Source organism: Mustela erminea, chromosome 10, assembly GCF_009829155.1.
Source record: "Mustela erminea isolate mMusErm1 chromosome 10, mMusErm1.Pri, whole genome shotgun sequence".
Classification (NCBI taxonomy): domain Eukaryota; kingdom Metazoa; phylum Chordata; class Mammalia; order Carnivora; family Mustelidae; genus Mustela; species Mustela erminea.
Window position 1 is genome coordinate 109414159 of NC_045623.1, and position 15124 is coordinate 109429282.

Sequence of the window (15124 nt, forward strand, 5' to 3'; positions counted from 1 at the left end):
GGCAGAGGGAGGCCCGCCCCTGCGAGGCAGGGTCTGTGCTGAGCCCCGGGAGGCCCACCCAGCCAGAGGCGAGTGGCCTGTGATGCGCACGCAGCTGGGAGGGATGAGGGCCGGCGGGCGCCAGGAGCTGTGCGGGTCTAGGGCTCAACCGTGAGCCTGTGAGCCTGTGAGCCTGTGGGTGGGCCTGTGGTCTCCTCCAGCAGGTGTGTGTCCCAGGGCAGTCACCACACCGCAGGCCTCCCCTCCTTCGGTTCCTACCATGTCCCTGGTCCTTCTCCACTCTTGCCAACTCTGTCCCCCAGGCTTTTAGGGGGCCTGGGGGGGGCAGGGAAGGGGGTGGGGATCTTGGCTCAGATCCGGGGTGGGGCAGGGCAAATGGTGGGGTAGCGCACCAGCTCCCACCCGCCACAGGGCTCGTGACCGGCCTCTGGGAGCCCTGCTGGCCTCCCCAGCATGACTGTGTGGGCTCTTCCTGGGCCCGGCCACCCTAGGGCGCCCTGCCCTCTCCGGTCTCTCTCTCAGGTCCCACGTTGCTCTTATATTGGAATTAGTGACGTAATTATTTTTATATTAAATGTTAAATTTTGTGATATTGCAAATTTAAGGCAGCTGTGCCAGAGGTGCCACGCCCCTCGCCAAGGCTCCCCCGGTGGTAGAGTCTTGCAGAACCACCGGACAGTATCACAAGCAGGACACGGACATCGAACGCAGGTGCCGGCAGCTCCACCCCCAGAACCCAGCCGCGGCCCCTTCCACTCCACACCTTGACCCCACCTTGGCCGGCAGCCCTGATCCGTCCTCCGCGTCTAGAACCGTGACCATTCGAGAATGTCATGGAGATGGAGGTACCCAGTATGCAACCTTTTGGGATGGACTTCTTGCTTGGCATAATTCCCGGGAGATTCCTCCTGTTACTGCCAGGATTTCTGAAATTTCTCCCATTTTCTAGCCCTGGGACCTTGGCCAAGGCGCTCAGGCTCGACGCCCCCATCTCTTCCTCTTTTCTCAGGAACGTGAAAGGGCTGTGGCCAGGGCTCTCCACGTTGGCCTTAGGGTAGGCCAGGCAGGACGACGGCCCCCCTGGAGGAGAGCTGTCCCCTGGGTGGTGCCGGACACCCCATGCCCATCTGGTCCCAACGCGCTGCAGGGTGGGCTCCGCCGGCCGCTGGGACGTACCAGTCTGGCTGGGAGACAGGTTAGTGGTCCTGTATCCTAAATTCCCATAAAACCAGTCCAGTGGTCAGACTCCCCATCTCCCAAGAGCCAGAGAGCCTGAGCTCACTATAGGGCACACACGTCCAGATGGTGAGGAGCCCTCAGTGGGTGGGAGGTAGGGTAGGGAGGGTACCCCGACCTGGGGAACGCCCGCCAGACCGGAGGAGTGCAGGCTCTACCCACGTGCCCTGGGGCCACGACACGGTGATGCCGGAGGGTCCCTCTAGGGAGGGGCTCCTGGCCTTTAGCCCCAGTGTGGGGTCTGAATGCTGACATCACAACCGCAGCAGCGACGCACCATCAGCTCAGCATCTGGTTGGTTGTCTTGAAATTTAATGATTTAGGTTGAACAACACGAAGTTTCCATTTCGGTCACACCTGGCCGCACACGGGCACTTCCCTGTGATTCACCTGCGTGCCAATGCTCAGGGACCCCCTCCTCCAAAGAGACACGCCTAGATTTTTAGATTTTGTTACTAGGAGGTCTTGGACTTTGGGGCCCTGCTTTCCCTTGGGTCCACCCTGGAGAAACCTGGAAGCCACAGCAGGACTGTGGCTGCTGGGCGGGGGTGTGGCGGTCCAGCCTTCGGCTTAGAGCCTGGCTCTGCCACCGGCATGTGGCCCCAGCAAGCTGTCTGGTCTGTCCAAGCACAGTCTCCTCGTCTGAGAAACAGAGACACGCACATGCCGACTCGTCCCACAGCCCCGAGGTCAGACAAGACGTCCAAGTGAAGATGGCCGGCAGGGTCCCGTCTGCTCACCCCAGGGTCCTCAAACCTGGACCCTCTCATGAATCCTTGTCTTAGAAACCTGTTCACAGGGGGCAGTCAAGCCTGCTTCGAGGCAGCTAATCAGAAAGCCCACATTCCCCTGACGATCACAGGCCCGGGTTCTACCTTCTAAACACAGGAAAACTGCAACCACAATACCATCTTTTCCGGCCCAAGATACCAAATTCTGGAGATTCTACTTTTAAACAGAATTAACCCAAATCTGCAATGACTGACTGTATCCCCAAAAATGTAAATTGGAACTTGAACCCCCCACGTGACAGTATTTGGAGCTGGGGTCAGCTGAGGTCCAGACGGTGGGCCTTCCGGTGGGATTAGTGTCCCTGTAAAAAGGGACACCGGGGAGCCTGCTCTGGCTCTCTCTTGCCATGAGGACGCAGCGAGAAGGTGGCCACCTGTGCCGCAGGAAGCAGGTCCTCACCAGCACTCGGCCCCGCGGGCACTCTGAGCCGCCAGCCTCCAGAACTGAGAGGGAGACATGTCTGGTGCTTAAGCTCGCCTGTCTGCAGGGTTTTCACCGCGGCCCAAGGGCACCAAGGCACCTGCTCTTAAGACCCACAGCCTGAGAACACAAAGGAAAGGCAATGAAAGGGCAAGCCGGAGATTCGCTCCCCGCGTCCCGCATTGTGCCCAGGCGGACTACAGACTCCAGCAGCACCAGCAGCTGACCCAGCGCAGGCGCCAGAGTAGGAATGTGCAGCAACACACACCCCTGCGCGGACAGGAGGGCTCACGGCTGTCCTGGAGCCTCTTTATTAGACTTTTGTGATGACCACAGCACTCATTTTTCACATTTAATGGGAAAAAAGAAACCCTGATCTTCTGAAGATGTGTGAGTGGACGTGAGGCCGTCAGCCCGGAGGCCGCACGCGCTTTCTGTCTCCAAAAGGACGTGCCGGCCGGCAGAGCCCGATTTCTTAAGACAGAATGTGGGAAACCTCATGATGTTTCCGAAGGCTCAGATTCTGGGAACTTGGGCCCAGAGTCTAAAACAATAGATGCGTGTGTGAGAAACGCCTGCCCCTGCATGGCCACGAGGAACCCTTTAAAGGAAAGTCTTTTCAGAAGGAAACAATGGGACTGACTTTTTGTGTCAACTGGGAAGAGAAACGGAGTTTTAGAATTCTTCCGCATTTAAACACACAGGCAGTAACGAGTCTACAACTCCAGCTGTCAAAACAGACTAATCCACAAAGCCCAAGTTATATAGAAAAGTCTTCCCTTAAATAATTTAAAAAGTACAAGACCCACACACTTGTACTTAAACTCTATCTACACAAATTACAGTATTTATACGTCACAGACTAACGCAAATGACATTGACCGCGAATTCACTCTAAAGCAACGAAGACGAAGATACCATTGAAGCAGAAGAGCCGGACACACGGTTCAGTTAACGCCACGTGACCGAAGACATCAACACGGAACAGAAAAGGTAACCTAACCCACAAACTGCAGCAATTTTGATAAAAGCCACTGGGCGCAACACACAGCTCAGCTGGAACATGCAAGGGCCGGAGGGTCAGGTCCCTGCAGCCAAAGCTCTCCGGGCGGGGACTTCCCAGGTGGACGGTCAACCACAGCCTGTGTTGACCGTCACAGGATCCCCACCTCAGAACAAGTCCAGATGTCTTGGGGCCAGTGTCTGCAAGTGCCTGTGGGCTCCAGCCTCTGGCCACTCTCCTCGCCCTTGGTAGAGGACAGCCAGGGTCGGGAGGCAGACTGTGCAAGCCCCTCAAAGCCAGGAATCCTCCCAGTCTAGGCCCATGCAGGCTGAGATCCAGGGACAGGACCTTTCTGCCTGGACTTTATGTGTTGCCCTGGCAAGACCCAGAACAGGAGTGAGGCTCCATGGTGGCCCCTGGGGTGCACAGGCCTGGGTGTGCCCCGGAGCTGGGACCTAGAAGCTGTCCACTGCTGCTCGCCAAGTACACCTGGCCCCCTAGAGGGCTGGGCTTATTCTGGGTGACTAGCCAGAACCGGTCAGCTGTGCCCATCTAAGGCCAGTGGGAGGGCCCCAGGCCCCCTGGCTGCGGGGCCACCTCCTGAGGCGTGTGTCCTGGCCTCCCTGCAGCGCCGTGTGACGTGTGGTGGGTGGGCTGCGGCTGCGGCTCAGGGGATGCCCTCCTTCCTCTGGCAGCACTGCGACGGCGGCGCCGACCAGTCGTAGACGTAGGACAGGCGCAGCTGCACCTCCTGCTTGCACAGGCGGCCCTCCCGCGCCAGCGTCTGGTGCTTCTCCAGCATGTCCTCCAGGCTCTGCTTGTGCGTCACCAGGTACTGGTTGCTGCAGCCGCGGGACTTGTACTCGGTGTCGAAGCGCGGGTCGTGCTCGCGCTGGACGTCCACCGGCGCCAGCCAGGCGCCCAGCGACACGTCCTCGCTGTGCCACGCGCGCAGGTACTCCCGGCTGAGGCGCAGGTAGTGCACCAGGTCGGCCGAGAGCACGTAGCCGCCGCCCAGCGCGTAGGGCAGGTAGTAGTCACACAGCTGCCAGGCGGCCTCGCGCCAGCGGCCCCCCGGCTTGACGCGGCCGCGGCCCGAGAAGAAGCCCCAGTAGAGGCGGCGGCGACGCGCGGGCTCCCGCGCCCGCAGCTCGGCCAGCAGCGCGTCCAGCCGCGCGAACGAGTCGTCGTCCGCCTTGAGCACGAACTCGAAGGCCACGTGCTCGTCCAGCCAGGCCAGCATGGCCAGCACCTTGGCCGTGAGGTTCTCGTACGCGTCGCGCAGCGCGGGCAGCAGCAGCAGGTCGCCGTGCCGCGCCTGCTCGCGCTCCAGGGCGCGCCGCTCCTCGGCGCCCAGGCCGGCCGTGCCCACCGCGAAGCGCGCCCACACGTCGCCCGGGCCGCCGCGCCGCGCCGCCGCCAGCCACGTGCCGCGGACCACGCTGCGCCGCTCGGCCGCCCGCGGCGCGCTGGCCACCAGCACGGCCAGGAAGGCGGCGGCGCGCGCGGGCTCGGCGGCCGGGGGGCTGCGGCCGGGGGGCGGGCGGGGGCCGTCGGCGGCGCAGCGGGCCAGGTAGAGCAGCCCCGCGCCGCAGAGCGCCAGGCCGCCCAGGCCCAGCGCCGTCCGGTGCCGCCACGCGCGCCGCAGCAGCTTCATGGCGCGCGCGCGCGGGAAGCGCCCCCGAGGCCCCGAAGCCGGCGCGCAGGTCGCGTCCGAAGACGGCGGAGGCGGAGGGCCGTGTGCTGCCCGTCACGGGTCCGCTCGTCACGTGGGCGCGCGCGCCCTTCTCATTGGTTGTCCGGGGGGGCGGTGTCCGCGCGGCTATTTCCGCCCAGAGGAAAAATGGCGGCGCCAGCGTCGTCGCGGGGACGTCGCCCCCGCGCAGCGCCGTTCCCGGTCCGCCTTTTCCCGGAAGAAAGATGGCCGCGGCCTAGGAGCGTCCCGTCGGAGGCGTCACGGGCGCTCGGGCCCCGCTCGGCCGATCCTGGGCGAGGGGAGGGAGGCCGGTGAGTGAGGGCCCCGGGTCGGGGGCGCCGGGAGGCCTGCAGAGGCTCCCCCGAGCCGCTGGAGCCTGGGCTCGTGTCTTCTCGGCCCTCACCGACGGCTGCCGCTGGGGAAACTGAGGCTGAGGGAGGCCGGTCGGCGGGGCAGTCGGGTGGGTCCCGGCAGTTACCAGCGAGGGGCCCTCGCTCGCCTCGTCCGCAGGAGGCGATCCAGTGGCTGGGACTTGGGCAAGATTGGAAGCCGTGCGTGGAACGCCCCTGGCCTTGGGTTCGGCCCGTGGCCGTTACCGACGCTCTCGGCGCGACTCCTAAGAGCGGCGACTGCGCTTTCAGGCGACGCGTTTGCCTTTCGGTCGGCCAGGTCAGGGGGAGGGCCGCCAGCACGGACCCCACCGGGATGGCCGAGAAGCGCCGCCTGCACCCCGCCGGGCCCCTGGGTGGTGCTGCCCCCTCCGCGGACGTCGCTTCTGGGAGACGGGGACTCCCGGGCCCGCCAGCCAGGCCCCTGGCCTTTGCCATGCCCGTCCGGGGGCGAGGGGGAAGGGCAGGCCGAGGGGGGGAGCTGAGCGGCTGAGGGGCTGCGTTTGCGCTCCGAGCCTCACTTGACGTCCTGGTATCTGCGCGAGTGTTTTGGTGCTACTTTTGTGCAGAACGTCCTGTCCTAGACCTGAAGATAAGGAAGGACTTGACTTTGTCTTTTCAGGGAGCAGAGCGCCGTGTGTTTGGACATGATGCGTGTTCTCACGGCCACCACCGGCCAGGGCGGTATTAGTGTCAGGGGAGGTCGTCTTGGTTTGCGCAGCGCTTGCCCAGCCAGGAGAGCTGGGGCGCAGAGGTAGAGTTACGCTCTCGCAGGGAAGGAAACCTTGCTGGCCGCAGGCCTTGCAGGTGCTGCATGTCCTCCTGGGCCCACCTTAGGGGCAGTCCCACTGGCACCCCCTTGGCACCTGTGCCCAGCATCTTCACCAGTTTAGTAGCCGCCGAGAGCTGCGTGCTGAGTCTGCGGGACCCTCGCCGGCCAGCGCTGACTGGTTTCTTCCTGGCCCGTTCGATCGAGTTGTTTGGGTCTTGAGACACATCCCCTGAGTTGTTCCCATGGGCCCTGTGCTTTTGTTGTGCCTTTTTGCGGAGTACCGACGTTTTCAGGATCACACGTATTGCGGTGTGGCAGAAACCCCTGTACAGGTTCACTGGGTTGTGTGGACAGTGTGACAGCTGCTGGGACGGTGGGGTCGGGTAGCGTGTGGCGTTCCAGTACGTGTGATTCAGGGCAGTCCAAGCCCAGAGGACGGCCTGGGGCAGCAGGCAGGCTCCACACAGCTGGAAAGAGAGATGGGCGCTGCCCTCTGAGGATTGCTTTGCCTGAGGAATGAGACGGAGGAGTTCCGAGAGCAAAGTCTTGTTGAAAAACCCAGATAGCGGTCAGGTTTGGAGGCCAGTGCGTAAAGGTGTCAGCCGGCGGGTGAGTAATGCTGTGCAGGTTCAAGAGGAAGCACCGGATAAGCAGGGGGTGGTGTCCAGCCCGCTGGAGCCCCTGGTCCAGTGCTGTGTGCCCTCAGGCCGGGGTGTGGTGGCAGTGCTGCTGGCCGGCTCTGACCTCTGCTCTGCCCGATGAGTGGCCCTGTGCTTCCTTCCGTGCCCCAGCTTGGCAGCAGGTGGCACTCTGGCCTGTGGCAAGCGTGTCCACGGCCACCACCTTTGGACCTTGGGAGCTGGTGGGCTTCCGTCTGCTGCTCCTCTCTGTGAAGACGGCCCGAGGAGGGGAGGGCCTCAGCTGCACCTGAGAGGACCTTCGGTGTTTGCCAGGCGGACAGACTATGAGAGGAACAGGTCATGGACAGGGCGAGAAGGAGCTGGAGTCCCTTTTGGGAAGTGTGGGGCGTGAAGGTCCATGAGGAGCCCAGCAGGGACCTGGGCGGGCAGCTGGGCCCTGTTCTGGCGCCAGCCAGAAGGGGATTCCAGGCCATTCCAGAGGGGATCTGGAGGAAACTGGAAGGTGTGAGGGACAACAGGTGGGCCTGTGTGGAAGGAGCCAGACGTGGGAGACGGCGGGATGGCCCAGTGCTGGGCACCGGCGCATGTGGCCTTGGGGCCCGTGCGCACACGTGTATGTGTGCGTGTATATCCATGCGCACATGTGCATATGAGTGTGCGTGTGTGGACTGGCTGAGTGTGTGTGTGTGTGTGCACGTGTGCGCCTGCAGAGGCCATTGAGAAGGAAAGGTAGGAAGGGGCTGGTGCCCTGGTGGGTGGGTTTGGGCATTTGCTGGCACCAGGCCCAGTCGTCACAAAGCCTTGGGGTGGGAGAGGGGGCTTCCCGTTTCAGGGCGGAAACAGGCAGGGAGGCCCGGTGACTTAGCCAAGGTCACAGAGCTCGTAAATGCTGAGTTGGGTTTGGAGAGTGAGTTTCCATGACTCGAGCCCGTCCCGAAGCCAGGAGGGGTGGGGGGAGACTGTGGGCATTGGAAGGGGTAGGGTGAGTGGTGCTGGGCAGCCCCTGGGTGGGCATCTTTGGAAAAGGAAACAGTGTGTCCAGTGTGTGTCTTGTAAAGCAAGAGCAAGCAGACGGCTCTGTAGAGCAGTACCGGCCGGCGCGCCGTTGGACCGTGGCTGTGTCTTCTTTACAGACCTGCGACTGCATGCTGGGGCCTCCTGCGTGCCGGGGTGGTGGGGAGACCCCAGGCCTCCCTTCCTCACCTGCCCTGCTCCTCTCTCCCCAGCTCCTGGCCGCCCTTGCAGCCCGTCCTGCAGTCCGGACCCGGGCGGCCATGGCGTGCGGGCGGGTCCCCCTCAGCGGCCTGTCTCCTCACTGCCTCTGGCTCTTGGGGGTCATCCTTCTGATGGATGTGTCTGCGCGGCCTGCCAACCACTCCTCTGTCCGGGAGAGAGCCGGCAGCAAGGATGAGCCTGAGCTCCTGCCCCCGGACCACCTGAACGGGGTGAAGCTGGAGATGGACGGGCACCTCAACAAGGACTTCCATCAGGAGGTCTTCCTGGGGAAGGACATGGACGGGTTTGAGGAGGACGCGGAGCCGCGGAGGAGCAGGAGAAAGCTGATGGTCCTCTTCTCCAAGTAGGCGCCCAGGCCTGGGGGGCCGCTAGAGTCTAGCTGGCGTGTGCTGGGCCTGAAGCTCACGCAGGCCGGGTGCTGGGCCTGGGCGGGGTCCACAGGTCTCGGGGGCCCATGCCTTGGGAGGCTGTCTGCCCAGCACAGGCCCGGTGGGGTCCGGGCTCCCAGGGTGTCGGTGGCACGGTCGCCCAGTCGTGTGCCGGGACCCAGGATTCATGGTGCTCGGTTCCAGGAAGGGGACTGACAGGAGCTCCTGAGCTCCGGGTGGACGGTGTGTCGAAGCCGGAATTGGGGCACTGGTGTCCCTGCCGGGGGGCCTCCTGGAGGGCGGGGCCGGGTGACGGGTGTGTCCGTAGGTGTGTTAGGTCAGGCCCATACGTGCTAGTCTGCCCACGTGTGTGTGAGCCACTGCATCCGTGGGCACTGCTAACGCGCGTGTGCACACGCTTGCATCCAAATTTGCTCCTCCACGGAGCCGTCGGTACCCGTGTCTGAAACGTGGCTGTGCTCTGGCGTCACAGCTCTGGTCCCATGCCAAGTGTCTGGGCATGTCCATGTGGGTTGACGGGGCCGCCTGTTGCGAGTGAGGGCCGAGTCTGGCCTCCCCCTCGGCCCCGGACTGTGGGGAAGTGGTGCTGGGCTGCCCTGCCAGCCCCGCTGTCCGCGGACAGCTCCGGCGTCACCGTTGGGCAGAGTGAGTCTGTGTTCGTGACGGTGGAGCCCCGCTGGCCACCCTTTGGTCCGTCTGTCTGTCTGTCCTGTCCCGGGTTCTAGAGGCCCCGTCTGACGCCGCGCCCGTGCCTGCAGGGTGGACGTGAACACGGACCGGAGGATCAGTGCCAAGGAGATGCAGCGCTGGATCATGGAGAAGACGGCGGAGCACTTCCAGGAGGCCGTGGAGGAGAGCAAGGTGCACTTCCAGGCCGTGGACCCCGATGGCGACGGTACTGCCCGCCTCACCCTCACCTGCGGGGGCGGGAGGCTGCCAGCAGGAGGGGGCGGTGTGCGCAGCGGGCAGAGGAAGTGAGGGTCTGGGCGGTGGGGCCGGGGGGCGCCTGGGCGGGGGCCGCTCCTGCCTTGCTGTACGTGCCTGTGGGGCTGGCTTACCGGCAGGGTCCGAACACGGCGACCTCGCTGTTCCTAAAACCACGCGCGGGGGAGCAGCCTGGCAGCGTGGCCTTCCCTTCCAGGCCACGTGTCGTGGGACGAGTACAGGGTGAAGTTTCTGGTGAGCAAAGGCCACAGCGAGCAGGAAGTCGTGGAGAAGCTGAGGAGCGGGGAGGAGCTGAAAGTCGGCGAGGAGAGTGAGCTGCGGGGGGCTGTGGGGGGCTGCGGGGGGCTGCGGTCTGGGCCTCCCCGGGGCGTGCTGCGGGGGAGGCTGGTCTGGGGGTGAGGACCGGGTCCTGGGGGGCTGCATCTGTGCCAGGGACGTGGAGATGGGCGGGGCCGGCCAGCAGCCCCGCGGAGCTCTGCCCTCCTGTGGCGCGGGAGGTGTGAGGCCTCCCCAGGGACACCGGGGAAACTCGGGCACGTGTGCGGGTGCAAGTGCGCCGCGGGGGCGGCTCGCTTCTGGAGTGCGGCTGGGTGCCGCCTGGGCCCCTACCCAGCTGGGTGGCAGGTTTGGTGTGCTGCCCGTCGTGTCCTGTCCTTCCTCTGAGTGCTGGGATCATCCCCACCTTGTCCCGGCGTGTCTTCTCTGGGAGCTTGTGGCCCCGGGGCCGCAGGTGTCCCTGCTGCTGGGCCTCCTGCGGGGTGGACGGTGGGCACTCCTGTCTGTCGGCGCTGGTGTTTCATGGCCCGGACCCCTCTGTCCCCCGTAGGTTGTAGTCATTCTTTCTTTCTGTTTGTGTTTTCTTGCTTGCCCTTAATCCTGATTCCCGGCCTGCCTTTCTGGCACGCAGGGAGGTGACTGGCCGTTCTAACCTTCTGGCCTGTGGTCTTCAGATGATTCCGATTTCCTACGCAGGCGATTGTGACGTCTGTGAACACGGACTGTTTCTTCCTTCCCAACGGTCTGTCTCTGATTTCCTTTTCTTATCTTGCGTTGGCTGGGACTCCAGTGCAGTGCTGGGAAGCAGTGGGGAGGGGGCATCTTTTTCTTGTTCTGATCTTACAGGAAGAGCGTCCGCTTTCTCTCCATTAAGCTGATATGAGCTGTAGGGTTTTTGTAGGTGTTCTTTGTCCCACGGAGGACCGGCTCCTCTATTCCCGGTGTGCTCAGAGTTTGAATCACGAATGCCTATTGGATTTTATGTCATGCTTTTTCTGCGCCTGTTGATAGGATCGTGTGATTTTTCTTCTGCCCATTGGGACGCTCGTGTTAACTGGTTTTTGGGTGTTGAACCACCTGAGCGCCTGGGGTGAGTCCCGCCTGCTCACGGTCTGGGATTCTTCTTGTGTGTTTCTGGGTCTCATTTGCGGATCTTCCGTGGGGCGCGTTTGCACGAGACGCCCTGGTCTGTAGGACCCTTTTCTTGCAGCGTCTTACAGTGTGTGCGGCGGCAGCCTTCCACCTGTCCCCCCGGGGGCCGCCCGTCACAGGCACCTCGTCTCTGTCTTACACCTTGGTCGCTCGGGCTCAGTCTGTTTGTGGTGCATGTGTGGCCAGCAGCACCAGACGCCTGTCCTGAGCAGCGCGGGTGCCCTTGGGCGCCGGCTGGCCTTGCCCAGTTCTCCGGGACACCGTCCAGGATTTCACTTCTGTCCCTTTGAAAGTCTGTGCCTTGAATGTGATTATTTTTTTTTTCTGAAATGGTGGTTTGCCTTTCTTGTGTCTTTCTCCGTTTTGCATTTCCATGGTCTGTCCTGTTGTTCCAGCTGTCCCCTGAAGGTAGTATTTGGAAGCATCGGGGGGCTCTGGGAGGCCCCTGTCCTCCTGCCGGTGTAGGGCATCTGGCAGCAGCCTCTGGGGTGGCTGCTGGGCGTGGGCTGTCGGCGCTCTGGCCCTGGCTGCTCTCGGGAGCTGGTCTGTCTTCAGCACGTTTCCTTCGGGTGTGCCTGGGGTCAGGACCCGTCCTTTGGGGCATGAACTCTCTTGCCGCAGCCTGCCTGTTGACTCCTTCATCTCACTCGTGTTCAAGGCTCCTCATTCCTTCTTCCGTTTGGATGGGGTGAGCAGGTCTGGGCATCGGAAGTGAATAGCAGTGTTGAGGGTCTGGGAGGCCCGGGGAGCGCAGGCGGGCACTGAGAGGCCGTGTGCCTCCCTGGGGCTCATGGGGCTGCTGTCCCCAGGCTCGCAGACGGGCTCGCAGCGCTGGGTGGCCGCCTCCCTCCGGCTGCTGGAGCCGCGCGTACTGCTTGTGTGTCCTCTTCTTCGTGGTCATCTGCTGCTGGTCTCAGCACCCACTTAAGTCTCCAGTGAGCTCATGTCGAGGTGCTTGAGCTGCTGGAGTCACATGGACCTTCCTTTGTCAGGCACAGAGTCTGGGCCTGTCCCCATGCGTGGCGGGCAGGAGCGCCGCTTGCTGCCACCGTCCGCTAGGTGGGTTTGCCATTAAAAGTAGGTCACCACGGGATCTCCTGTGCATCAGAAGGTACTGAGACTCGAGGGGGCGGGTGCTGTGCGGGAGGCAGCTGTGTCCCTGTTGCGATGGGCCAAGGCCTGGGCGCCCCTGTTTGCGGAGGCTACAGTGAGGGCGTGGACAGATCTCGGTGCCTCGGCTCTTCCTGCTTGGCCGGCCTCTGCCACTCCGCCCTGTTGAAGCCCTGGACGGTCACGGAGCCTCTGAGGCTGTGGGGGCAAGCTCTGGGCCCCACTTCCCATGCTAGGAGGGAGAGTGGGGGCGCGCCGGTCTGCGGGGGTGCTTGAGTCACAGCTGGAAGCCGGGTTTTCCTCCAGGGCCCTGCCTCTGTGTGCGGCGTGTGTACAAGAGCTGGAAAGGAACGAGGTGTGCTTCGTTCTGTAGGGGCCGGGCGAGTCCACCCACCCGGTGCTTCCCCCCTCCCGGGAGCAAACGGCAGCCGTGAGCCGAGGCTGGGGCTGCACGGGGCGGGGGCTGGGGGTCTGCGCCCGTGTGTGCCCGGCTGGGGGAGGAGTCCGTGTCTTAGGGGGTCTGGGTTTGTACACGGAGGGGGTCGGCCCCTGTACTTGGGAGGGTCTGGGTCTGGCGGCCTCTGCACCATCTGTCTCCCTGAGGATGCTGAGGGCTGAGCTCTCCGTCGAGCAGCAAGGCCCTTGGCCGCACTCACCAGTGTCCTAAGCCAGCCTTCCCAGGCGGCGTGTCTCAGAACTTCTCAGGTACGGGCGGGTGTCCTGGGTCCTCATGGGGATGCCTCTCTCAGCACAGGAAGTGCTGGAGAACCTCAAGGACCGCTGGTATCAGGCGGACAGCCCCCCCTCGGACCTGCTTCTGACCGAGGACGAGTTCCTGTCCTTCCTGCACCCTGAGCACAGCCGCGGCATGCTCAAGTTCATGGTCAAGGAGATCGTCCGAGACCTGGGTGAGGCCTGGCCTGGGACCCTGCCCTGCGGGGGAGCGTGGGGGGCTCCCCGCTGGTGGCTGGGCTGGAGGGCGGAGCCCACTGTACCCCTGCAGCAGTGCTCCTGGCAGGGGTCGGCCTGGGGGTCTTGGAGGCTGTGGGGCCCCACAGTGGTGTGGGGACATCAGGCCTTGTCCTGGGCCATCTGGCCTCGGCCAGGCTCTCGAGCAGGTCAGGTGAGACGTACCTAAAACAGCTTTAGGCTAAAATTTAACACACTGAAAATTTGGCAGGTAACCTCTTTCGGTTGACTTTCTTCTGGGGGGGCCCAGGTGGCCCCACATCCACGTGAAGTCTGAGTGTTCACCCCCTGTGCTGCAGACCAGGACGGCGACAAGCAGCTCTCACTGCCCGAGTTCATCTCCCTGCCCGCCGGCACAGTGGAGAACCAGCAGGGCCAGGACATCGATGACAGCTGGGTCAGAGACCGAAAAAAAGAGTTTGAGGAACTGATCGACGCCAACCATGATGGGATCGTGACCATGGCTGAGCTGGAGGTGAGTGCAGGTGCCTGGGGGGCACCGCCCTGCCCCCACCCTGAGTTGGGGCCCAGACCCCCAGGCTTCCAGCTGGGCCGTAGGCGAGGGGCTGCGGGGGAAGGGACGGCAGTGTCGGCCCCTCGTCGTGACACTTGGTGGCCCCTGGAGGAGCTCCCCACACGCAGGGGAGGGGCAGTCACCGGGCAGCGTGGTCACCTGCGGTGCTTGGGCCAGTGAGGTGCTGGCCTGCCCCCGGCCAGGGTGCCTGGGATGCCTCGGCCTCTTCTGGCTCCAAGCAGCTGCTCCCCAGTGGGCAGCGGGTGAGATGCTGGGGTGCCGGGGGTGCAGGCCGTGCTGGAATCCATCTTCCCCTGAAGTGTTTCTGCCGGTCCCGTGTGGGTGCTGTGTGGGCTTGTTTTTCCCCGTCACTGCATGACTCACTGTCTTTGCACCAGAATTCTCTGATCCTCTTGATAGCTGACGCACACATCTGCTTCGAGCATTGAACGGCGGCTCGTTGAGTCCGTGTCCATGCCTGTATCCGGGCATCGCGTGACCCACGGGCAGGCTCCCGCAGCCGCTCAAGGCTGCGGGCCCTCCGGCCGGCCCCTCCAGGAAGGAAGCAGCAGGCGTGCCCTGAGGAGGACGGGAGGCGGCGAGTCTCAGGCACCACATAGGCAAAGGCTGTCTGGCCCTGAGCCACTTCCAGCCTGGTATTTGCCTTCCAGAACATTCCAGAACATGCCCACATCCCCTCCTTGCTGCTTCTGTACTCTTAGCCCGTGGGGTGTTTTAAATAAGGCGTTGCTTTCTGAGGCTGGTGACAGGGTCAGAGCCATGCAGATACTTCCCTGAGGCCAGAGGCGCTGACCTCCCTGACAGGGCATCTGTGGGGGGCAGGGGCGTCTGCCTGGCGGTGGGGAGGGGGGTGTCTCACGGCCTCGTCACCAGGTGTGGACTTCTGGCGTCATGGTGGAGCTGAGACTCGAGGTCGATGGCCCTCGTGCGGCCAGGGAGCGGGCGCGCTGGGGAGGGCCGTGGTGGCCAGGGGTTTGCGCTGACCCGGTGCCCGGAACCCCGTAGGACTACATGGACCCTATGAACGAGTACAACGCCCTGAACGAGGCCAAGCAGATGATCGCCATCGCGGATGAGAACCAGAACCAGCACCTGGAGCCCGAGGAGGTGCTCAAGTACAGCGAGTTTTTCACGGGCAGCAAGCTGATGGACTACGCCCGCAACGTGCACGAGGAGTTCTGAGCCCGCAACCCCCACCCTCACCCCCAGCCCCGGGCCCGGCTGCCGCCGCCGGTCCAGCCCTGCCCCAGGTGCGCTTGAGTGGCCGGCCCGGGCCAGTGCCGCTGCGGGCCGGTGCCCCCCGCGCGGGTGTCTGACTTCCGGGCACCGGGCACATCGGGGTCCTGCGGGCGCACCACGCTGCGGGGCGCAGCACGGCCCCTGCCCCTTCCCCGCTGGCATTGCGTTGGCGTGTGCTCTGTGGGGGGCCTGCGCCGGCCAGGGAGGGGGGGTTCCTGCCACGACGTTCCGGCTCCGAAAACACAAGCACTTGTGACGAGAATCTCACTAATGTACGTTAAGATAGAGTTGCCTTTTCCGCCTAGCTTCATTTCTTTGTTGAAA

At 63.6% G+C, this 15124-nt stretch overlaps 2 protein-coding genes across 2 annotated transcripts; one reads left to right on the plus strand and one right to left on the minus strand.

Annotated features, from left to right (window-relative positions):
* Positions 1–1528: 1528 nt before the first annotated feature.
* Positions 1529–5193, minus strand: B3GALT6 (beta-1,3-galactosyltransferase 6). The gene has a single exon (XM_032361620.1). It carries the CDS (start codon positions 5106–5108, stop codon positions 4119–4121), a length of 990 nt encoding a protein of 329 aa, XP_032217511.1. The 5' UTR covers positions 5109–5193; the 3' UTR covers positions 1529–4118.
* A 153-nt stretch (positions 5194–5346) lies between these two features.
* On the plus strand, positions 5347–15122 carry SDF4 (stromal cell derived factor 4). Its single transcript, XM_032361619.1, has 7 exons — positions 5347–5458; positions 8176–8528; positions 9333–9469; positions 9716–9829; positions 12807–12965; positions 13326–13501; positions 14567–15122. Exons 2-7 carry the CDS (start codon positions 8224–8226, stop codon positions 14741–14743), a joined length of 1068 nt encoding a protein of 355 aa, XP_032217510.1. The 5' UTR covers positions 5347–5458; positions 8176–8223; the 3' UTR covers positions 14744–15122.
* Positions 15123–15124: the final 2 nt, after the last annotated feature.